The sequence below is a fragment of the Crocodylus porosus genome, unplaced genomic scaffold (assembly GCF_001723895.1).
Source record: "Crocodylus porosus isolate Cpor-Errol unplaced genomic scaffold, CroPor_comp1, whole genome shotgun sequence".
In the NCBI taxonomy this organism is placed as follows: Eukaryota; Metazoa; Chordata; order Crocodylia; family Crocodylidae; genus Crocodylus; species Crocodylus porosus.
The window spans coordinates 185,695,284-185,719,829 of NW_017728906.1; the positions used below are offsets into that span (position 1 = coordinate 185,695,284).

The 24,546-nt window shown below is 43.2% G+C and overlaps 1 protein-coding gene and 1 long non-coding RNA gene across 3 annotated transcripts in view; one reads left to right on the forward strand and one right to left on the reverse strand.

Moving 5' to 3' along the window:
• LOC109306780 overlaps nt 1–24,546 on the forward strand; it is an 89,838-nt gene that overhangs the window by 56,380 nt on the left and 8,912 nt on the right. The window contains exon 3 of one of the 2 annotated variants that reach the window (XR_002100106.1): nt 5,272–5,483. This is a non-coding gene — a long non-coding RNA (uncharacterized LOC109306780). The remainder of the gene's footprint in view (nt 1–5,271; nt 5,484–24,546) is intronic. The other variant, XR_002100107.1, reaches the window with a different exon arrangement.
• DEUP1 (deuterosome assembly protein 1) overlaps nt 4,908–24,546 on the reverse strand; it is a 28,102-nt gene continuing 8,463 nt past the window's right edge. Inside the window, exons 2-3 of the mRNA XM_019530344.1 lie at nt 13,248–13,554; nt 4,908–5,133 (exon numbers count right to left, since the gene is read on the reverse strand). Coding sequence (XP_019385889.1) covers nt 4,960–5,133; nt 13,248–13,554 — 481 coding nt within the window. The 3' untranslated portion in view covers nt 4,908–4,959. The remainder of the gene's footprint in view (nt 5,134–13,247; nt 13,555–24,546) is intronic.

The following is a 24,546-nucleotide window of genomic DNA, read 5'->3' on the forward strand; positions in this document are numbered from 1 at the left end:
CCCAGGTGCATCACCTTGCACTTGTCTGTGTTGAATCCCATCCTATTCACATCCGCCCACCCTTGTAACCTGTCTAGGTCTGATTGTAGCCTGATGCTTCCTTCTAGCATGCCCACATCCCCCCACATCTTAGTGTCATCAGCAAATTTGAACAGGGTGCGTGAGGAACTTGGGGTGAGCTAGCTAACAAGAAGCAAATCTTCTTGCAGTAGAAAGGGGCCATTGTATTTTCCCCCCTTTCTCCCCCTCCAGGTACCAAGGCCCTATATTTCTTTGTCATTTGACATTTTGCATTTTGTGCCTTTTTTTATATTTCACCAGCCCATATTGTTTGTTCTGCTGTTTGTGTTTTATATTTTGTTAACCCTATTTTTTTTGTCAATGATTGTGTCTAACCTCTGTTGAATCCTGCTCCCTTGGGGCATTATAGTGTCCACTATACCCTCTGATTTATGCTTGTTATGTTTCCAGTATTAAAAGGTATATGGTTAAGTCCCCATTGGTGGTCTGGCTCTGTTCTATAGGGGGAGAAGTCCCTACACCTCCCACAGTGCTTGTGCACCTGCTTTGATCCCTTCAATTGGAGAGGAGGTACCTCCTTGGAGTACCGCCTGGATTACACATATTTTAAGAATACTAATATGAGACAGCATATTTTCCTGTAATAGTACTGCCCAACCCATCAGCATGGTCAAGTTTACATGTTTTCCTATACACTTAAAGAAAATATTAATTTGATTTTTTTAAATGTACCATCTACTTTGGTTTGGAGGCTAAGCAGCTCTGTTTTATCTCCATTCCCCCCCCGCCTTCTCACCCCATAAATATTAAATAAATCACAAATTCCTTACACATCCAAAATTAATTATCCATACTCACCTTATCACCCCCTTATGCCTCCCTCAAAGGCCTGGAAAATATGTTTTATAACATTCCCAAAAGGTCAATGGATCTGGGTTCTATCAAATCTAGATGGATCAATTTCAGTCAAGTATCTTTTGAATAAAATGTTCTCCTAACAGCACCCTTCAATTTAAATTAGAACACTGTCAGCTCAGCAACCTCCACTACTTTTATGTGGCAAAGTACTGCAACAAAAGAGTGTGCCTTTCAGATAAATGAACCAGTATTTTGAAACATGAGGAAGTATATATTGGATGTGATGTGCTGTGGGTAGGAAACAAAAGTAAGTAAATGGATTGTCATGTACACTACTTGAAGTTCTCAAATGGATTTTTCATGCATTATTTATTTACTATGTGGCACCACAAGTATTTATTATATGGCATCAGGGCTCTGGAACTTGCTGGCTGTACCCACAGCTGATGCCACTGCCTGCTTGCTGCAGTGGAAGTCCCTGTCTTGGGCCACAGCTGAGCTTCTGGGCTCCTGGCTAACTACAGCTTCAGCTGGGTTCTGGAGGGAGGGAGGGAGTGGAAGAGAAGATAAGAGAAGAGCACATAGCCTTTTACGGGTCCCCAAAGCACATTAAGTGGCCCTGCAGCTGAAATAATTGCCCACCCCTGTCATAAATGATTGGAAAAAGGTGTATATAGTGCTCCCCTTTAAGAAAGAGGAGGAGGAGGATCTGGGGAATCTGACAGATCAGTCAACCTGACTTCAACACCTGGAAAGATCATCCAGGAGGTTCTCAAGGTATCTATGATGCAGCATGTAGAGGAGAACAATAATCAGGAATTGCCAGCATAGATTCACCAACAGCAAGCCATGCCTGGCCAACCTGATTTTCTTCTAGAAGGTTACAGGCTCTGGATGAGGGGAGACCAGTGGATGTGATATACCTTGACTTTAGCAAGGTTTTTGCACACTATTTCTCACAATCTGATTGACAAGCTAAGGAAATAGAGACTAGATATGGGGTAGGCAACCTCCAGCATGGGTGCCAGAGTTTGGCACTCAAAAACATTTTGCTTGGTATGCACATCTCAGGGTGGATGGCAGGGAAGGGGATGGGGCTGTACTGCCACAATAAGGATTGGGCCCCTTGTGGCTCCCCCACCATCTGTCCCTGGCACGCCAATATCTTACAAGTAAAGGTCGCAGGTGTTTTTGGCACTCTGCTCAAAAACGCAGCTGACCCCTGGACTCTATGAAAGTACTGGAAGGTGGATTGATATCTAATTGGATCATTGTGCTCAGCGAGTAGTCATCAGTGCGCATGTCTACATGAGTAATTTAATGCAGTAGCATAGTTTACTGTGCAGTATGCATGTGTGTTTACACATGCAAATGCAAGTAGCAAATTTACTTTTGATTAGTAATGGCACAGTAGCGCTCATGTAGATGCCTGACTGGGAGCAAATCTGCTCCCAGTCAGCCATCCACTGAGGGGAGGGGAGATTGCTCCCTGCCCCCAGGAGCTTCCAGCTGCCCAAGCCTCCCCAGTCCGAGATCCCGATCAGGGATTGGGGCTGGGGAGCCTGTTCCCTGCCCAGCTTTGTGAGCACAGAGCTGGTTGGGGAACAGGCTGGGAAGCTTGTTCCCTGCTCAGCTCCATGAGCATGGACCTGGGTGGGGACCAAGATGGGGAGCTTTTTCCTGCTCAGCTCCATGCTTGGAGAGCTGAGTGGGGAACAAGCTTCCCAACTTGTTCACCACCCAGCTCTGCATTTACAGAGCTGAGCAGGGAACAGGCTCCCCAGCCTCTGCCCTGCATGCGGGACGGGGTCTGGGAACTGTCCTAGTCAGTGGCAGGTTCCAGCCCTGTGCTCTGATTGGGTGACTGAAGCATGGGGCTTGGAAAACGCTGCAGGGTAGGGGTAGGTTCCAGCTCCCTGCCCTGATCTGCTGGTGGGGCAGTTAGCAGTGAGGTAGCTGCTAGCTGCCCCACCGGCAGATTGGGGTAGGGGGCTGGGACCTACCCCTCCTCTGCAGCTCTTTCTACATCTCCTGTTCCTATTGGGAGAACTGGGGCCAGGAGCTCCCTGGTGCCAAGGCAGGGGAACATTGTTTCTGCCCTGGCAGCAGGCAGCCCTTGAGGGCAAGGTATAATGTCCCAGCCCCAGCCAGGAGACAGGTGTCTCCTGGCCCAGCACTACCTGCCAGCCCCTGAGCTAGCACCAAACTGAAGCATAGAGCTTCTTCTGGGGACGGCAGGGGCCCATTGCAGTGACCTAGGAAGCAGGAGCAGTTTGCTGCCATTAGCAGCAAATCTGCTCCTGCTTACCTGCATGTGTAGATGCCTGCCCTGGAGTATTTACTCACGAGTAGTTTACTCACAAATAAACAGATCCTGGAACAAATGCATGTGTAGATGTGCCCAGTGGCTCAATGTCTAGTTGAGATGAGGGATCAAGTGGGGTTTCTTATGGGTCTGTCCTGGGTCCAGTATTGTTTAATATCTTTATCAGTAATTTGGACAATGGGACTGAGTGCATGCTTAGCAAATTTGTGGCTGACACCAAGATGGGTGGAAGTGTGGACATGTCAGAGGACAGGGCTAGGATCCAGAACAACCTGGATAGACTGGAAAAATGATCTGTAATCAATCAGATGAAATTCAACAGTGAAGAGTGCAAAGTCCTACACTTAGAATGGAATAATTGCATGCATAAATAGAGACTGGGGAATGACTGACTAGGTTGCTGCAGAAAAGGACCTGGGGATACAGTGGACCATAAGCTGAATATAAGCCAGCAATGTGCTCACTGCAAAAGGCCAACAGCACCCTGGATTGTCTTAACAGGAGTGTCACTGGCAAATCAGCACTTATGAGGCCTTACCTGGAGTACTGTGTCCAATTTTGGGCCCTAGACTTCAAGAAGGATTTGGACAGTTTGGAAACAGTTCAGCACAGAGTAACAAAAAGAAATTAGAGGCCTGAAAAACATGACATATGAGGAAAGGCTGGAAGAACAAGAGTTATTTAGCCTGAAGAAGAGAAGATAGGAGTGGGATTTGATGACAGTCTTCAAATACCTGAAGGGTGATTATAGACAGGAAGGAGAGGGGCTCAGTGGTCATAGGGGACAGGACCAAGAGCAAAGGGTTCAAACTGCAGCAAAGGAAATTTAGGTTGGAAATTAGGAAGAACTTCTTGACTACGAGGGTGGTCAAGCATTGGAGCAAGCTACCTGGACAAATTGTGCAATCTCTGTCCTTGGAAATTTTCAAAAGCAAGATGGACAGACACTCGACTGGAATAGCTTAGTCAGGGAAGAGCCTATCTTGAGCAGGGGGCTGGATTAGGTGACCTACTTTTCTATAATCTTAAAATAAGGCTTTTCAGATATTTAACTATTAATCCATAGTATTAGGAACATTATAAGCCAGATTTTGTGCCTCCTGTTTTGTTCTCTTCTATCTAAACCTTATTTGGACAGGAACACTATATAAAAGATTAGATGGGACGACATGGCCCTCAGCACAAGTTAGAGCAGGTTCAGTGCCATTCTAATCTTGTTCATCTGCAAAGCTCCCAGATGTTATTCTTATAGCCTTGAATAACAAGACCATGCTATACAATCTGTGCTAGAAGCTGCTAGAAGGATAGTCTATTCCAATTCTATGCAATCAAAAAAAATTTCCTTTGTTCTAGTTTATTTTCAAGTATCTAGGTCCCCTGACTAGATAACCCCCCTTTCCCAAAAGACTTGTAAGCCTCTTAACTTACAGTGCTCCAAATGGATCTCTGGTACATGAAATTTAACTAGATGAAAACAAATAACATATTCAATTTCTAGATATTTTTAGATAGATGAATATCTGCAATACATTATATTCAAAAGTTTTTTGTCACAAAATCCATAGCAGAACAAAATAATGGTAAAACATGACTTCCAAAGAGCCCTAATATTACAATAAACCTATTATTTCACATCAGCCTTGTCAGCAAATATTTTAAAAAGATGGTAGTAGAGTTTAGTTTGGGGAATCAAAGTAGTAGGCACTTTGTCATAACTTTATTTTTTTTAAATAGGATATAAAAAGCTGAAAGGCTCATACATGTCTGTTGTGCATTAGCCAGACATATTTTTTCAGGGTATTTTCAGAATGTCTTTGCAGTTCTTCAAGATGTGAGTTTAAAAGTTCTTCAAATTCTTTTGCTCGATTCTCTTCTTCTTCAAAGAACTTTTCTGCTGCAGCTGTAGGGAAGGACATCTCAGGGGGAGACTTCACAAGACAGAGAGCAGGCACAGTTAGTATGGATTTGCAAGTACAGCAGTCTTTTTACATTACTGAAGCTTAAAACAATTTCTTATCTTGAGTGATACAACTGGTAACTCTATGCATCTTTTTCTCTCTTTTCAGTAAAAGATAGATCAAGGCTTTGCCTATGCTGCGGAAGCGGCTGCTGCTGCTTGAAATGCAGCAGGAGGGCTGAGGTAAGCAGACCTGCAAGTGTGGGCACAGCTTTGCTGGCGGAAGGAGTTTTTCTGTTGCTGAAGGTGCACCATCTCTCCCCCCCATTATAGAAACTGTGCCACCAGGAACCACTCTGCTGGCAGAGCAACATCTGTGGGGTGAGGATCTGGACCTTCAGCTTTTGATGTGTTGTTGCAGATAATATTACCTTTTATTCTTTAATTTGGCTTTCTGACAACCCTCCATATTCTTTGGCCAGCCAAGGATCATTTAAGTCTCTGGTATAATTAAGGGAGGACTCAGGACAAATATCCATTGTTTGGAATTAACAGCATATATTGCAGCAAACTGGCTGCGTCTACAAGAGATGCTGACTGCACAGTCATTTAGTATAAACAAGTACTAAGTGACTGTGCAGTAACCCAATTTACTGTGGAGTAGCACTGCCAAACGTCCTTTTCTTGATGCTACTACACAGTAGCCTAACAGTACTGCACAGAAGTGTTGGGTCACAGTTGTTGCCATGCAACGCTACTGCGCAGTGATATCAGGCTACTGCACGCTCGGCATCTCATGTAGACACAGCCACTGACTCTCATGCATATTAAAACTATTACGTCTATACAAATACCAACAACCAGTAACCTCTATGAAAACCTTTACTTAAAACTTCAATATGGTGTGGGTTATACCTCATTCACTACTGCTAAGTGAAGACTGCAAATAAAGGGAATTATTTTTGCCAGTTTCTGAGCCAGTCCTGAACACTACTGCATCTTCCCTATAATTTTTTGTTCTCATTACAGTATTATGGGATGTTTCCTGATAGCACACTAACAGCATCTACAGTTTCATTGCAATGGGTCTTTTCTAGTTGCACCTCTTTAGTCTGAAGTTGTGATCTTGCTCTTGCTGGATGTTATATATTTTCAGTAGCCCCTTTAAAATGTCCATTATTTGATGCTCATTTAACAGCAGTGATTAGTAAGTAACAAACCAGGTTCTGGTTGAAAATGAAATGGGTTGAACTTAGATTTGGCACTGATTTGGAGAGATTAGGATCAGCTGGGCAGCAACAAGTTCTCCTGGAGCTCCTCTGGCTGTGCCTGCCTCTCCCTGGGTGGAGGGAGCTGTGGGAGAAGCCCCCCAGGGCTGCCCTGCCCAGCCCCAGCTTAGTCCCGGCACTTTAAAAAAAAGCAAAAAAAGCCCCATGCTCACTGGCAGCAGGAGCAGCAATTGGGGCCTCTGGGAGCTCATGGCAGAGCTCCCCATCCAGCTCGGGGCAGTGGGGACAGCAGGGATTGCCCCCCCACCACCAGGCACCTGTGTAGCAACTGCCCCATGCCACGGGTTCAGCGTGGCTCGGCAGGGTGTTGTGCACTGTCTGGGAGCTGGGGCTACTAGGGCTGAGCAGTGCCAGGCTCTGGCTGACATGTGGAGCTGCCCCAGCTCCCAGCAGAATTAAACCAGGGGCTGGGGAATTGAACAGGGGGCTCAGGAATTGAGCTAGGGGCTAAGGGAATATTCAGGTCCCAAACCCAGTTCCCGGTTTGATTCCCTAGCTCCCCAGTCTTTCCCCCAGCTTTTTCAAGGGAGCACAGGCCCCCAGATGATGCAGGATGACACTAGGCTGCTGGTGCCAGCTGGTGGTGGCTCTGGGCTATTTCCCCAGCTGGCAGCAGCAGCCTGCTGAAACCCTGTGCAGATCCAGGGGCCGTGCCCCCTGGGAAGAGCTGGGGGAATGATCAGAGAGCTGGGGAATCAAACCAGGAGCTCCAGCTGCCAAGCCACACTGCACCCATGCCATAGGGCAGCTGCCACACAGGTGCCAGGCAGGGGGCGGGAATCTTCGTTGGTCTGTGCTGCATGGCAGAGGGTAGATTTAGGCTAGATATCAGGAGGTGCTACTTCACGGTCAGGGCAGCTCGGATCTGGAACCAACTTCCAAGAGAAGAGGTGCAGGCTCCTACCCTGGAGGTTTTTAAGAGGTTAGATGAACACCTTGCTGGGGTCGTTTGACCCCCAGTACTCTTTCCTGCCATGGCAGGGGGTTGGACTAGATGATCTACTCAGGGCCCTTCTGACCCTAGAAACTGTGAAACATGTGGGGTTCTGCCATGAGTGCCCAGAAGCCCCAGTCACCATTTCTGCAGCAGTGAGTGCAGGGCTTTTTTTTTTTAAAGTGCTGGAAGGCTGGGGATGGGGTCAGGCAGGGCAGCCCTGGGGGCTTCTCCCGCAGCTCCTCCAACTGTGCCTACCTCTGCCCCAGTGCAGAGAGCCACACCCCACAAGGGCTCTGCCCTGCTCCCACTTGCTAAGCTGGTGTGGGGGTGGGGAGGGCATGATGCAGGCAGTTAGCTCTGGGCAGCAGCAGGGCACAGCCCCTGCTCCCAGTGCTATGGCACCCACATCAACACTGGGAGCAGGGGCTCTGCCCTGCCACCGCTTCCAGGTGGGGCAGAGGAGTGGGATGCAGGCGTGGTAGCACCAGGGCCAGGGTCTATGCCCTGCTGCTGCTTGCCCCCTTCTGCCTGGAGCAAGCTGCACCCGCATTCTGCCTCCCCCCTCCCTGGGCAAACAGCAGCAGGGCAGAACCCCCACTCCCAGAGCTGCCACGCCTGCATTCTGTGCCTCCCTGTGGGCAGCTTGTCCCAGGCCCAGCCCCGATCCCTCTCTCCCCCATACCCCTCCCTTCCCCCTCCCCCAATCCCAACAGACTTACCAGCTGGAGGCAGCTGTCAGCTGCCTGTTTATTCTATGGCCAAATCTCCAAATCAGCTGAATCTTTTTCCAAAGCTTTCTGAATCGATTTGGATGCTTTGAGTCGATTTGGAGCTTTTACTTGGTCTCCTGATTTGATTCAGATTTTGAGATCTGGTTCCTGAATTGGGCCAAATCTCCTCTGAATCAAATCAGTTACCAAAGCTTCACACAGTCCTACTGTATACCTCTGTAGAGACTACGAGGTCAAAAAGAGGGTGTGCTGTATTGAAAAATGCTACCTGTAGCAGATGTTAACCTATCACTATGTGATTTACTCCTGCCAGAAAGTCTGCAGGAGGTTTATTTTCATATTCTGAACTTTTGGGGCAAAAATACTGTATTGATCTCCTTGAGGAATCAAGGTCCAAAATGGCCAGCATGTCATTATTTCTCTTTATAATATATGAGCCTTATATGTCCTTTCCAAAATCTCTCTCTCTCTTTGGAACTGTTTCTATGACTCTATTGAGTACAAGATAAGAGTATTGTATTTGGCATCTGCTGATGTTACAAAGGATCTTATTGATAGTATTGGTTTATTTTATTTTACTCTGAAGAAAAGATAAACTTGTCCCAAGGACAACTGGTTCTACTTAATATCTTATCCTGACCATTTTAAGTACACATATTATGAGGGGGCTTACTCCTAGGTAAGGGCTCACCCTCAAATACTGTCCAGCTTTGGGAATTCCCAAAACAAGAAACACTTTTAAGATTTTATAGTTTTCCAGATATCCAAGCCTGAATCCCCAGAACACATAGCTAAGGCCTCAGAATTCCTGGCGCTTGGAGGAGGTGGGTCTTCACAGAAACACCTTTGTCTCCACTCTCCCTAAAATGCTCACCAATGAAATATTTAAAGGATATGAGAAATGTTTCAACTGAAACTAGAGATGCTTCTGGGATACCTCTTTGTAAATTTGAATCTACAATAAATCTGATTTGAGTGAAACATCAATCCTGAAAAGCCCCTAGGGAAATCTAGTTTAAAGTAGATTTTATATTACATTTATTCCCATCTCACTGTTGTTTGCATGATAGCTTCAGTTGACCACAGTCCTCCACAGTAAGAAACTGCAGTTGATAATCTCAGCACTGTGGCTGCTATATCCAAATTTAATCTGAGTGATGTGTTCAGCAAGGATAATCCTTTAGCTAGTATAAATGTGGCTTTTTGTAATGAGGTTTAACTTTAGCTAGAGTAATGAAGAGTTTTTAGTCCTTGGATATAATCAGGTTTTGAGAGGGATTTCCTGCTCCACATTAATCCACCTCTTGGAAACCAGGTAAGGAATCACATAGGCCTTTTCAACTTTTTTGATGTTTCATTTCTTAAAAAAAATACAGCACCTATGAAGTTAGGCTCACTTTTTGTGGTTAATTTGACAAAGTTGAGCTAAGAATCTGAGTTAGCTCACTCAAACTTCCCACTTTATAGATTTTTTCTTTTTGTGAGAGACTCTTTCAGGAGAGGTTAAGAGACTGTGCTGTTTTTTTTCAGAGCTGACTGTCAGCAGTATATTTCACCATTCCCTGCATAAAATGACTAGGAGGGGGTGTAAACTTTTGAAGGGGAGATGACAGTATGTAGGAGATTGCAAGGACAGTCTGCTGGCATGGATTCTCTGTAAGGAAAACAGTACCACTATATGGCTTTCTATAGCACCCCAGGGGCATGTCTACATGTCACATTTTTTGCCCTCTCTTGAGCTGCAGTGGTGTGACTGTTTGCATGAGTGGTTTTTCTGGATGCTTTAAAAGTCTTTCTGATGCATTAAGCTAAAACTCCTTGAACATGGTTTCGTTTGGCTCACCACGAACTAAAGCGTTGCACCCATGGATTTATTGCGTGCAAACACAAAGGAACTCAAAGATGTGTAATAAGCCTCTTTGTCCACCAGATGGTGATGCAACTTTTTTGTAGTTCACCCCTTTGTCTTCCCCTCTGCTGCTTTTTTCCCCCCCTTGTGCCATGTGCTGGCTCCCTGATCCCATAGCTGCGTGGGGAGCCCTGGGAAGGTCTAGGGAGCAGCACATCCCACTTTCATAGTTTCATAGTTAGTAGGGTTGGAAGGGACCTGAGCCAATCATCAAGTCCGACCCCCTGCCATGGCAGGAAAGAGTACTGGGGTCAAACAATGGGCAGGGATGGAGGGGCAGTGCAGGACTGTCCCACTCTCCTGCAGCGTCAGCCAGGGACTGGACTTAATTTGTTCAAAAACCTAGTACGTGCAAATACTGATGCAACGTTCCAAAATAAATGAGTTTAAATTTTATAAACCTATTTAATTTAATGAGGATTAAACCCGTGATGTGTACAGGTACCACAGCACCTGAAAAGGGAGAAGAGGAAAGTCCATTTTTTAGAGAAGAGGAATTGCTTCACCCCATGGTTCCACACTGAGTGGAGAATGAATGCTGAGACTGTGTTGGAACAGTTGGAGAAGAATTACTCTGTGGTATCAGAAAAGCCATAAGAACTGGTCCTTCATGGCCCTGTGCTTGATACAGGGGATGATTTGACTAGAGCAGGTGGGAGACTGAAAAATTTACACCTAGTTCCATGCTACAGCTTCTGATTTGGTTTTAGTGGTGGGAGCTCTCATCTCGCCTGCCCCACTGTCTCAGTTTAGGTCTTGCCTTGGGGTTGTTAACATCTGTAAATTTATGGACAGTCCATAAAATAAAGCCTTAAAATCCTTATATGTGAAGTCCATAAAAAAATGAACTGTCCATAAAAACTTAAACTCTGAGCTTGATTGAAGATTTGTCATCAGAATGAGGCCAGATGGAAACATTCATGGATAGACAGAGTACAGCAGCATCACCTTGTGTCTGAGTGGGAGCACAGTTTGGCATCCTGCAAGAAGCTCTGTCTCAGGGCTTTGTGGCCCATGGGAGCCTTCATAGTCTCTACCCTCCCCTAGCCAGATGCTGCCACTGTGTCCCATCAGCTGTTTGCTTGGATGGTAGACAGGACCGCAAGGCCCCGGGCAGTCAGACACCAGGTGGGACAGGCATGGAGGCAGTGCATCCAAGACAGAGCTGCAAGGCAGGAAATGGGGAGAGGTAGTAGTTGGGGGTCCATGCTCGGTTTGGGGTGAGAGGGAAATTGAGGCCAGTGGTGGTCAGGTTTGGGGGTGGGCTGGGGTGAGGGCAGGGCAGCGTGGGGTGGGGAAGTCATGGTATGGGGTGAGAAGGGGACTCTTGGTATGGAGGAAGCACGGTGTAAAACCACTGCTGCAGGGATGCAAGACTTTAGTTGGTGTTAAACCCCTCAATTTGAATCTGAACCTTGGTGTTGCTATCCAGGGCCTGGCAAAAGGATTATATTTACATCATGTAAAATATCCATCAGTAAAAAGTATGGTTATAAGTAAAAAGTTTGCAGATTGTCCTTAACATTGTTTTGAGAGTTGGCAACCTTGTCTTGCCTACCCAGAGTTGAGAACAGGTTCATTGCTGCCTGCTCAACTATCTCAATATAGGTCTTGCCTACCCAGAGCTCAAAGATAAATTTCCCTGCAACCTGTATAACTGCCCTGTGTAGATGACGGGTGCCAAATTCACCTTGTCGGCTGAACGAATGGGGTGACGCTGGTGAATAGGCTGGGAAGGTCCCACTCCTCCCCCGCCCCCACTCTAGCCTCCCCTAGCACAGTGGATCTCATGCCTGCTCCAGACAGTCTGAGACCCGTGCTGCATGCAGCGCAGATCCTAGAGTGGCTGGAATGGGTGCTGCATGTGGCACAGCTTGGCCAGGGGCATGTATTATGGATCCCAGACTGGCCAGAGTGAGTGCTGAGTTGCATGCAGTGCCCTCACCAAAGGCAATGCCCACTGGGAATTGGCCACACATGGTGTCCTCTTTAGCCAGGCTGGGGTCCATGCTGCATGCATTGCTTTTAGGCAGCACATGAGTGTGGGTCCCAGGTACCATGTGGGCTGCAGCGTGGCACCTGCTCCTGCCAATCTGGGGTCTAGAACACACCCCCCTGGCTGGATTACATTACATGCAGCACCTGTTCCAGCTGCTCTGGGATCTGCACTATGTGCTCACCTGTGCAGAGCAGTCCTGGAGCATTTGGGATGGGTGCTACACATGGCATGAATCATAAGCCCTGCCTGCAGGGCTGGTTCAGTGTGTGCTGTGCTCTGGGTGGGTCTGTTTAGAATCAGTGGCTGCACTAGGGGCCAGGTGGTGGGGTTCTGCAGATCAGACCCAGCCTGTGGGCCATATGTTTGACACCCCTGGAGTAGACTTTGCTACAAGTGCTTCTCTGCAGCCTGCACCTCTGTCTCAGTGAGGACATTGCCCAGATGCTGCCTGGGAGCTGTGTTCTTGTGGCCTGCTCTGTTTCTCATGTCTGAATGTGGAATGCTGATGAGTTTCTGTCAATCAAATAGTTCTCAAAAAGCAAGAAGAATTTTTATGAGAACAGCAATGTTGAGGAGGAGAAACCCCAAACCAATGAAGAAACCAAGAGATGTTGAGTTAAAAATACTATGAAGCTTCTGTTATTAAGGAAGACCTGGAGCCTGCTCTATATGTAGCCTGAAGGCAGTATCATTTGAAGCTGTCTTCCTAGTACTAAGTGTAGGCTCAGAGCAAAGATCTGGTCTATTCCCACTTGCAATGGCAGGGACTGAGAATTCCCTTTATCAAAAATAGGGATTACAACTTTCAGCAGCATTTTCTTTCGTTTTTGGTTGCAATGGTTTACAGCCAGAATAACAGGTACAGATGTTCCTTAAATTTATCTATCAGTCTGCTCTATAGAAAATGTATTTGTTTAAAGAACATGTTACTTAATGTAATACATTTGTTCTTTACATATGAGAATTGTTACAACAGGGTGCCCCAGTTGAAAGCTATATTGGGAACTTGCTAAAAGTTTGAAATCCACACTTCTTTAGCATAATGGCAGATGATAACCACTCATCATTAATACTGAGGTTTTGTCCCAAATGGACTGTATCTTCATTGGCCAGTTGGTCTTGCACTTAAGATAAAGTGATTTATACCAAGACCTGAACCTTTTGCTGGACCACTGCTGTATGATGAACGCAAATGTCCTACCTTTTATGATTCCATGGGATCCATTTGGTTCAGAAATCAATTTTTTTTACATCTGTGTTGAAGAAACATAAATACTCACCAGTGGGTTGTTTTCTTCAGTGCTATATATATGGCTCAGTAAAACATCAATTCTCTCCTTTCCAGGAAACGGCTTGTCACAATTTGAAGAATATGCCATTGGTGGTGATGGAGATTCACCATCTAGGTTCTGTTCCTGATCACTACTAAGTCTATGAGAAGGTAAACTACTGCCACTTTCAGATCCAATAATATCACCTTGGCCATGTGAGGTAGGACTAGGGTTTTGGAAACATCTAAAGGTTTTGAACATAGCTGTAGCTGTCTGTGTCTGTTTCATTTGCCATTCATTTTCATTCTGACAATTTCTAAAACAACAAGAAAAAGATTTGATGTTAGCAAACTATGAGGACTGACTGACTGATTAGGTCCCGCACTTAAGATGGAACAATGTTGTGCTCAAATACAGACGGGGGGGGGGGGGGATGTGCGCATCTACACATGCAATTAATGTGATGAAATAAACTCAGGAGCAGTTTGAACCACAGTCAGCTGCTACTAGGTGCAGCACATGTACCTGGGACAGCAGCAACTTGAGCTGGGGTGGAGCAGGCCCCTGGGTGGCTGTGTTGACTAGGTGAAATGTATGTCCACGGTCAGCATCTACACATGCATTTTGATGGATTAAAGTACTCTGCTGTAAAACAGTACTGTCCCCAACAGCACTATCCTATGGTGGAGTTAATTAATTTACTGTTCCCTAATACCAGTGCATGTATTACTGACACTTTACTGCAGAGCTAATTAGTCTATTCCACAGCAAAGTGCATGTGTAGATACACCCAGGAATGACTAACAATGTGCTCTTGTGCAAAAAATAGAAGTCAACATCATATTGGACACTATTATCAGGAGTGTCACTTGAAAGTTAATGGAAGTGATTCTGCAGCTCTATTTGGTAAAGGTGAGGCCTTACCTAGAGTACTGTAAAGTACTCTCACCCAGGGAAATTAGAAACAGTCCAATAGAGAGCAGCAAAAATGATTAGAGGTCTGGGAAACTTATGAGAAAAGGTTGAATGCATTGGGATTATTTAGTTTTGGGAAGGCTAGGGGGATGTGGACTCGATAACAGTCTTCAAATACTTGTAGGGTCATTATAAAGAGGATGGTGATAGTCTATTTTCTGTGGCTGTGGGGACAGGATGAGGAACAATGGTCTTAAATTGCAGCAAGAAAAAATTTGGTTGGATATTAGGAAGAATTTTATTACTTTGGAACAGATTACTGAGGTTATGGAAGCTCCATTATTGGAAAATTTTAAGACCAGAACAGACAAATATCTGTCTGGAATGGTTTAGTCAGGGATGATCCTGCCTTGAACATGGGATTGAACTAGATATCTTCCTGAGGCCGCTTCCAGCTCTACTTTTTGATGAATATGAAATACAACAACAAGACCATGTTTTCTGTTGGATTATAACATTTTACCCATTCTGCCATTCAGATTACTTTGTGTGTCAGTTCCATAATAGACCATTTTTAATTATTTTAAAGCAGCAGTAGGTTGTTGCCAGCCAGGCACTTTTGGAGAATGACACCTGTGCCTGAAACTTCTTTCCCACTTTAGTCTGACATAGTCCAGAATCATTGGCCTGCTAAGATCTTTATTTTCTCATTCTTTAAGTCATTCAGTGAAATGGAAGAGGAAAATGCAAGTGAAATGAAAAAAAGACATTTTTAATGAAAGTCTGGAATGTTAATGAATCTTAACCTACTCAAACTTTGCTTGAATATTTTTAAATAAATAAGTGAATGTGCCTAGAAGTAAGCATACAAGTTTTAATAAATCAAAAAACTCTACATATTGTATAAAAACTCTCATCTGTACCACTAAAATCAATGTGAGCTTTTTGCCATATTGTACTTCAATCACAGCAGGATCAAGACCAGAATAAGAAAATGAACGCTTGCAGGTACTTTTTAACTGAACAGGAATTTCTTTTTCTAATTATAACAACTGAAAAAATGCAAGATTATTCAATTCCTTGAGCACTTTATAAGGGAGTTCCATAGCCCTTGAGTCTCACTGACAGTCAGATGGATGTAAAATCAAGTATTTTTATGTACTTAAAGCTCCACCAAGTAAGAGCTACTGCAGTTAACTGCAGTTTATGAAAGAAAAGTTACTACCCATTGCAAACAACTTCTCCAGGCAGCTGTCTGAGGAACTGCTAAAAAGATATTGGTACAGTTTTGGAGTTCTGACTTCCACTAACTAAATTAAATAATAATTTCAAAATGAATGCTATTTGTACAGCAGAATATGAAGCAGATCTGATCACTTCACTTTTTTCTTGCATAACAGGTTTGTCTTTACATTTTTCTAGTAGTGGAGAGAGGCTCTGGTGCATAAAAGTCTGTGCTTATGACAAAGTAAAGATTCTGTCCTTGAAGGTAGCATATGCAATACCCAATACTTACTTTACCTAATTCCCATAGTAACTTTAATTCCAAAGGATCTCAAAGCACTTTACTAACATAAAATACAGGTATGCAAATTCTACTAAAGATCAATCACATTCATGGAAAAACATGACAGTAATACTACCCAGGAAAGGGAAATTGGCTTAATAATTCTCCAGGCATGGAACGACAGTCTCTGCTTCCATACCTATCCCATAAAAGAAGGGACTGAAGCAGTAGGAACTATGAGCCATTTTATAATCTCAGCTTGAACATTTAGGAAAGGATGCCTCTGTAATGCTAGTCAGTGCTGCTTTTCTAGAAGCTCACTAACACAAGAAGCAGAGATTCAGAAACCACCTCAGAGAAGTAATATAGAATATATTTTCCAATTGCATATGAAATAGGGATGAAAATAGGCATGATGCATACTCTGGGTGCAATATATCCAGTAATTATTATCCACTCCAAGATAAGACTCCCTGAGACTATTCACAAAACACTCCAGAATTCAGATTAAATGTATATTTACTATTTAACAGAATTTTCCTTTTTACTCTTAACCTCTCATTGAATAGATACACTTTGCTCTTTTGAGCCAAAACAAATCCTTCTTTTTTCTGTTTTAAAGCCCATTCTGTCCGTTGTGGAGTAAGGGCATTGTGAAGAAGCTGCTGTAAGTGAAAAGAGCTGGCATGAATAATAAAAACATGGATTGTTCATCTTGTGTTCTGACCTTTTGGAAAGTAATTTTCTTTAAAAGCCCACAGCAAAGGTCTCTGTGATCTGTTTTTTTCAAAACTGATTCTCTATATATTTAATAATAGTTATTACTGTTATGTTGTAACTTACTTCACTAAGGCCAAGATTTCCAAACCCTGCTGCCTGCAGTTATGATTTCTTTTAGATAGTAAAAATAGAAAAAAATGAAACAAAACAACACATTGAGATGCTTAAATAAGTGGCCTGGCTTTTCAAAGCAACCCCAGTTCCCATCAAAGTCCCTGGAGCTCAGCTGCTGCTCAGTGGGTGCATCTACACATTAATTAATACACTGTAGTTACCGTGCATTAAATTTAGTACTTGATAATCAAGTACTAAATCAATGCAAAGTAACCAGTGTTACTGTGCAGTAGTGCTGGTGCATACCTTTTTAGTGATGTTACTGTGCAGTAGTCTAATAATACTGCACAGTGGCATATGAGCACTGTTTGTGCTGTGACATGACACTGTCATAATAATACATGAGTATTATTAGGCTACTCATGTAGCTGCACCCATTGTTTTGAAAAACATTTCAGCTATTCTTAGGTGCTGCAATATGGATTTTGTGCCTTGTTTTGAGGCACAAATGTCACAATTTTGGCTTCAATTTCTGTCAATATAGAATCATAGAATCATTAAAAAATAGGGTTGGAAGGGACTTCAGGAGGTCATCTAGTTCAACTTCCTGCTCAAAGCAGAACTGTCCCCAACTAGATCATCCCAGCCAAAGCTTTGTCTAGCCGGGTCTTAAAAACCTCCGAAGATGGAGATTCCACCACCTCTCTAGGTAACCCATTCCAGTGCTTCACTGCCCTCCTTGTGAGAAAGTTTTTCCTAACCTAAACTTCCTTTGCTGCAACTTTCCTTGTTCTGTCATCTGCCACCACTGAGAACAGTCTAGCTCATGGGCGGGCAATTATTTTGGGTAGAGGGTCGCTTACTGAGTTTTGGCAAGCCATCGAGGGTTGCATGACAGGCAGCCGGGGGCAGATAAATATTAATTTTCTAAATTTTTTAGGGGCCCTGCAGGCCAGATAGAATGGCCTGGTGGGCCACATCTAGCCTGTAGGCTGCATTTTGCCCACCCCTAGTCTAGCTCCAACTTCTCTGGAGCCCCCCCTTCAGGTAATTGAAGGTTGTTATTAAATCCACTCAGTTTTCTGTTCTTCAGATTAAATAAACCTAGTTCCCTCCTCATACGTCCTGTTACCCAGCCACTTAACCATTTTCATTGTCCTCTGCTGGACTCTCTCCTCCATCTGCAATTTGTTCACATCCTTTCTGTAGTGGGGGACTCAAAACTGGACAAAGTACTCCAGATGTGGCATCACTAGTGCCAAATAGGGAAATAATCACTTCCCTTGATCTGCTGGCAACACTTCTACTAATGCAACCCAGTATGATATTAGTGTCCTTCACAACAAGGACACACTGGGTGCATCTATATGAGATGTTACTGCGCAACAAGCTACTGCACAGTAGTTCATTGCTACCATACAGTAGCATTGCCGGGTACTAACTGTGAGATGACGCTACTGTGCAGTAGCTTGTTGCTACTGTGCAGTAACGTTGGGAAAAAAACATGTGGCAACGGTACTGCTCAGTAATGCCGGTTACTGCTCAGTCATTTAGTACTTGCTTGTACACAGCAATTTGCAACTGCACAGTCTGCCACACATGTAGACACTGCCATGGTTGTGGTAATTTGTAGTGTGAATGCTGGGTTAACTGAAATCAACAGGAAAACTCTTAGGTGTGGAGCCTCAGACAACTAACCAGGGATAACATTCCTACTATAAATAAACACAGCCAAGGGATCTTTATGACTACAAGGTTCAGAAGCTGATCTTTATGTCTCATTTTATCTTTACTACCATCAGCACATACCATAGCATTCAGAAACTGAATTCTAACAGGGCAAATGCTATTGTTTAAATGGCATCTTAGATTTTCCCTGGATGTTTTCCACTAGTTACAGGTACAGAACCTCTCAGAGTCTGGTGCAAACACAGACCATTGAGACATGCCTGAAGGACATTAAAGAATATACTTGCATGCAAGCTTTTTTTCTATTGTGAAAACATTTCCAGGTTTATGAATACAGGGGAAAAAAAAAACTTGGCATCTGGAAATTACCACTTAGAAAACCCATCAGCACCACATGTTTTCTATTTTTACTATCTAAAAAATATCTTTTCACCCTTTCTCCAATGCTATAATTACCATGGAAACAGAATAGCAAATTAAAACAGAAATAACATGGTTTATGTTCACAATAAAATAAAATATACCCTAGAGTCAAAATGAACCAGCAACAATTGCCTGGTTCATCTGCATACAACTGATGGTTGAAAATGTAGTTCTAGTTTTCTGGGAAAATGTTGCTGTAGTTCCTTGCTTGGGAATTGAAAACTAACAGATACAACAGGATTGATTTTTAAAAAGTCTGGTATGTTAATATGTGTACAAATTGCACATGGAATTTACGCATTTAATTTATTTTAATTATGACAATGTAGGCACAAATACCCAGTTTGTGCATACATTTTTGGTGACTGAGTATGTGTAAAGTGTGTGCTTTACTTTCTGAAAATCAGGCCCAGAAAGTGTACATTGCTAACCTTTGGGCCACCACTTATTTTAGCTTCATGACCTACTCAAAGAAACATTTGGCAAGTCACAAAAGCTCAAATCTCTTAGTGTGTTCATAAGTTCAATAACTATAGGTTTGGCTCCTTCAACCTAACACGTACACAAGTAAGCAGGAGTTAATACAGGATTTTTCTCACTTTGATTTTGCAAACTAAATTGACCCTAGTTACAGACTTATCGGGGAAAGGAGCTTATATTATACATTGGCCACTGCCCTTGCATTTTGAAATTTTAGTGAATGAGTGCAAAACAGCAATCAAAAAGTATTCTAAAATGTCAAAAATCATTTTATTTTGCTTACTTTGAAGTGCTTAATATCGTTAATTAGAATTTCAGTGGGCACATCTAAACGTGCATTAACGTATTTTTCCTAATGTGCATTAAATTTAGTACTTCCAATGTGAGGTACTAAATTAATGTGCATTAGACTGTACTAGTAGTGCAAAGGCATGTGTTTTTAGGCACTTGATATGCAGTAGCTTATTTTACTGTGCATGAGTGTAACAGCACATTTTTTTACACGCCACTTTAATGCGCAATAAAATAGGCTACTTCACATTAAAGTGGATGTTTAGACATGCCCAGTTAAATTTTCTTCCCTTGCATTGCTTTAGCCTTCACATATGAGGCTTGAGCTTTTGTGACTCTCCAGATTCATGCTAGATGCATCTACACATGCAATTAATGCTTATTAAGGTTTTTGCACAGTACCTTAAGGTACTGCGTAGGTAACATGTAGCTGGGAACAAAACTACACATGATCCTGCTGAGAGCAAGTTTGCTCTCAAAGGAAGCAGTTCAGTGCAGGACTCTTGCTCTGCCCCCCTGCAGCAGCCTGCAGGAAGCTCCAGACTCCCTAGGGTGCCAGTCCTGGGCTGGCAGGAGGCATAGGGGTCAGTCTTGGGCTCAGGGCAGGGAGGCGAGGGCTGTCCCACTTCTGGGGCAGCTCCCTGCCAGCCCCATGGATATTGGGGCTTGCCCTGATCTGCACGGGGTGGGTGGGAACTGTCCTGCTTGTAGGGCAGCTCCTGGCCAGCCCTGTGCCCAGTCAGGCAAGCCCCACTCAGCACAGGGCTTGCAGGGATCTGCCCCACATGTGGGACAGTTCCTGCCTACCCCCTGCTGTTTTGGCTGACTGGGAACAAACTGCTCCTGGTCAGCTGTCTACATGTACACTACCACACTTATCCTTGTTGAATTTCATCTGATTGATATTTCAAAACCCGTTCCAAAGACCCCCTCATCCAAACCACAAAAGTAATATCATCCATGTATATCAAAACTTTCACCTGGTACTGGCCAAAGGGGATGATCTAGTTAGTGACCTGAAAATGGAAGGGAATCAAGGGGACAGTGACCATGAGTTGATCACTTTCTCTATTCACTGCAAAGCTGGCAAGTCGGTCAGCAATATGGAAGTCCTTGACTTTAGAAAGGCCGACTTCCACAGGCATAGGAGGCTAGTTGTTCAGGCCCTGAGAAACTATAATCTGGCAGGGAGGAATGTCCATGATGAATAGTTGTTTCTCAAGGATGCTATCCTTGAAACACAAGGAAAGTCCATTCCAACCCACAAAAAAATAGCAAAAGGGCTGGACAAGCTCCTTGGCTCAGTAGGGAACTCAAGAACCTCCTGCACCTAAAAAAAACAAACCAAAAAAGCTTAAGGGATGGAAGATGGGAAACATCACTAAGGAGGAGTACTTGGCATTAGACCACACCTGTAGGGAGCAAACTAGGAAAGTCAAGGCTGAAATGTCTATGAAATCTATTGAATGTCTATGAAATCTATCTGGGGCTGGACTCTATGATCTTTCAGGGTCCCTCCCAGCCTGAATGTTTATGAATGAATGCTATGAACCATTTTTTTCAGTCTATTCAGGTTATTTTTTCAGTCTATTCAGGTCATTCTAGATCCTAGCCCTACCCCCCAGGGTGTCTGCAACTCCAGTCAACTACTTGGTGTCATCCACAAATTCACTAAGCGTGGCCTCAGTCCCGTTGTCCAAATCATTTATGAAGATATTAAACAACACTGGACCCCAAACAGACTTCTGGGGAACCCCACTTGATACCTCCTCCCCATTAGATATTGAGCTATTGATGACAACTGTATAAAATGCTTTAAAACTAAAATTCTTCTATTGTCATGAACAGCAAGGTTCTCATGAGCCACAAGAATAACAGTAATCCCTAGTAAAATAAAGCAACTAATAATTAGTTTTTTCTTCCCTTAAGAATAATGCTAGTATTGTATGAGAAACCATGTGTGACAAATTGGACTGATTTTTAATCAAATTACAAGGCCAATGGACACATGAACATGGTAGATATTCTACACATATTTGGGGCTTAGTGAAATTCGTGGCCTTACAAAATCTAAAAGTATTAAAGCTCCTTAAGAAAATACCCTTTATATTTGTAAAGCACCTAGCATAATATGGATAAGCAAGAAACAATAAAATACTACATCATTTAATGGTAGCATTATCAAAACATTTATTTTAAAGGAATTTTTAAGTTAAGGATTTCAGCAGATAATTAGATAAATTTGCTGGTATGAAGAACTGAAATCATGCTGTAAGATTAGAAATGACAAAGGACTAATTATGCAGGTTCTGAAAACTTTATCCTTCTTAAATCTTTGCGTACAATTATTAAAACCTTTGCTGCAACAAATGATTTAACATTAGTGTTGAAGCACAAGTCTTTCATGTTAGTAAGCAAAATATTTAACGTTTCATTATATTTTACTGTTCTCCACTGTGCTAAGTATATTTAATGAGTACTTTATTTGTATATTGTATGCTAATGCTAAAACTCAATGTTTATCATATATCTGAAGGTTAGGCTGTACTTCAATGATTAAAATGAACTAAGAACTAGAGGAATAACTACAACATACTTTTTAAAAGGCTGAATGCACAATATCCTTATATCTCTTACTGTTTTTTCCTAATAGGGGGTGTAATGTTTAATTTGTTTTGGACATATGAAATTTCATTTCTTTTTAAAATCAGGTCACAGAAGAACACCAAAACAAGATAAAGCATTAAAACTCATTTAATGAAACTTTCAACAAATGAAACTGGTAGGACACAAAGCTCTATAACAGGATTTGTAGTTCAAACTGCTTATTAAGCTAATTTCCTAGAGCAGTTTACCTCTTATGTATATCCTTTTGCTGTCTTGTTTTTATTTGGTGGTAGTAACATATTCTGTACTATTTTGCAAAACAAGTAGCAAAAGAATAACCTATGCAGAATACAGTATACAAAAGAAGTTTTAAAAAATATTCAATGATAAAATAAGCATTAGCCATTTTTTATACATTTAAACAATGAAATACCAATCAGATACTTCTGAAGCTTTATTAATTGACAAATTCCTACAGTCTTCTAGAAAGAGATAACAATTTATTCGAAAGGTACTAGCTGAAGTGACTGTTGTTAGGGCATGCAAAGGAAAAGTATGATGAAAGGTAATCTCTGTGGATTTACTGGGAAAATATTGATATCTTATTGGCAACAGAGAAACCCATCAGTGTATAACCACAGTCTAATTTCACAGCACAGGCACAGATAGATGTGATTATTTTTGCCCAATTTGGTGACAGAAAGCAGTCTATAGCTGTGACCAAACACAAGTGCATGGCTGCAGACTGCTTCAAAAATGGGTGGCTGTGTGAAAATCTGAATCCTCATTGCATGAGGGGGTCAGGTGAAGAGGTTTTGAAACAGAGCCTCTTCTATAACTTCTGTCTGCCCAGCTTGTTGCTGTTTTCAGAATGGAAGGGGGAAAGAGAGAAGAGGGAGTTCAATCTGGGTTTTTTTTGGCCCTGATGGAGGGTGGGATGGGTGTTTTTGAGCCCCACTCCTGATGAATTGGAGCCCCCCCATCCTCCAGCGCTGGCTGGGGAACCCCTGGAACAAGCTCCCTCTGCTCCCTTCCCATTCTGAAAACAGAGACAGGCTGGGAGAGAGGAGGGGGCCATTGCTAGGGGACACCAGCTGCAGGCTCCCAGCCAGCAGCTAGACTCCCCTGCCCCCTGGAGCCAGCAGTGAACTTCTGTTTTTGGTCCAGGGGATCGTTGTGACTCAGAACGCTTCCTGAAAAACAGTCTTGGTTACAGGGGGGCGCTGCACCCCACGTGACTAAGGAACTTATCTAGCAAAGAATTTCTAAAGCCTTTTGGGTTATACTAGCAACACAGGACTCTAGATATGTGCCATAGAGCAGTCTGACCCATGTTAGAGTTATGTTGCTCTGGAGCTCTTCTCCCCTTGTAACTAATACATTTTACATTCTTCAGGACTTGCTGTGTAGTTGAAGAGAAGAAGATATCCCCTGTATATGTGTCTGGCTCCTTATTTCTGTATCTGTTAAACGCTGAGAAGCCTAGCAAAATTCTTCCAACTCAGCTGCTACAGTGATGCATATAATCCTAGGAGCTTCAGAGGGGTAAGTCTGAATTGGCCATTTAAAAAAAACAAACTTGTCTTGCACATAAATGAAACTCTTATCCCTAAATTTAGACAATAGGGGAAACAGCCAGGTAGAAATGGAGACATTTGTGACTTCACCATTTTTTGGGGTGAAACACTGGGTTCTCTTGCTTCCTGCTTGTAGTTTAGGAGGAGCCACAAAGATGTCAGAGGAATATTTTTGGCTGTAGAAGACCACTTCCTTTCTTTTTCATAGCACAGGAATTAGCCAGAGAGCCCTTTGGGACATGTATCACTCTAAAATATTTCCTTATAAAAGTCACAGAAGAACCTAAGCCCCCTCCCACAGTATAGGACATTTATTCCTGAGGGTATAAACAGACATTGCCAATGAAATAGATTGGCTGTGCTGGGACATCCTGGCAAGTCTGATTTGCTTCTTGCTTGTTGTCCCACAAGGTTGGCCCCTGCCAGTGTCAGGAGTGGTTCGGGTTTGATTCTTCAGGACAGCACTCAGGGCATTCATCTCAAACTAGGAAACCTTGGGGTTTCCCCATTTGTAGAGACCCCAAATCAGATTCCCTGGGTGCTTGCCTCAGGAAATGGGGAGGGGAAATCCCATCTGTATTCCATTCTGGCAGTAATTTATACATAATGGTGGATGCTTGGTGTCCTACCTATGAGTGACAGACTGCCCTACCAAAAAGAGGCATCTAATCTAGAAGCCTGTACCAAGCATTATGTCTGGAGGACGTATGTATGGAGCTCTGAGAAAGACAAAGGGCTAAATCCTCTTTCCCTTTCTGTGCCTAAATTGTATGTATGTAGTAACATCACTTTTGGCACTTATGCCCAGGTTATGATTCTGCTCAGCATATGCAAGCCCATATTTGTCTACTGAGGAAGCTGAGTAGAGTGTGCTCCAGCTGGGTAGCTGTTCAGCAAGGTAGGGTGGCTCAGGTAGGTATGTAAGACTATGTAAGTCTTGAAATTATAGTCACAGAAAACCTGAAAGTAGGATGTGTTAGGGGAA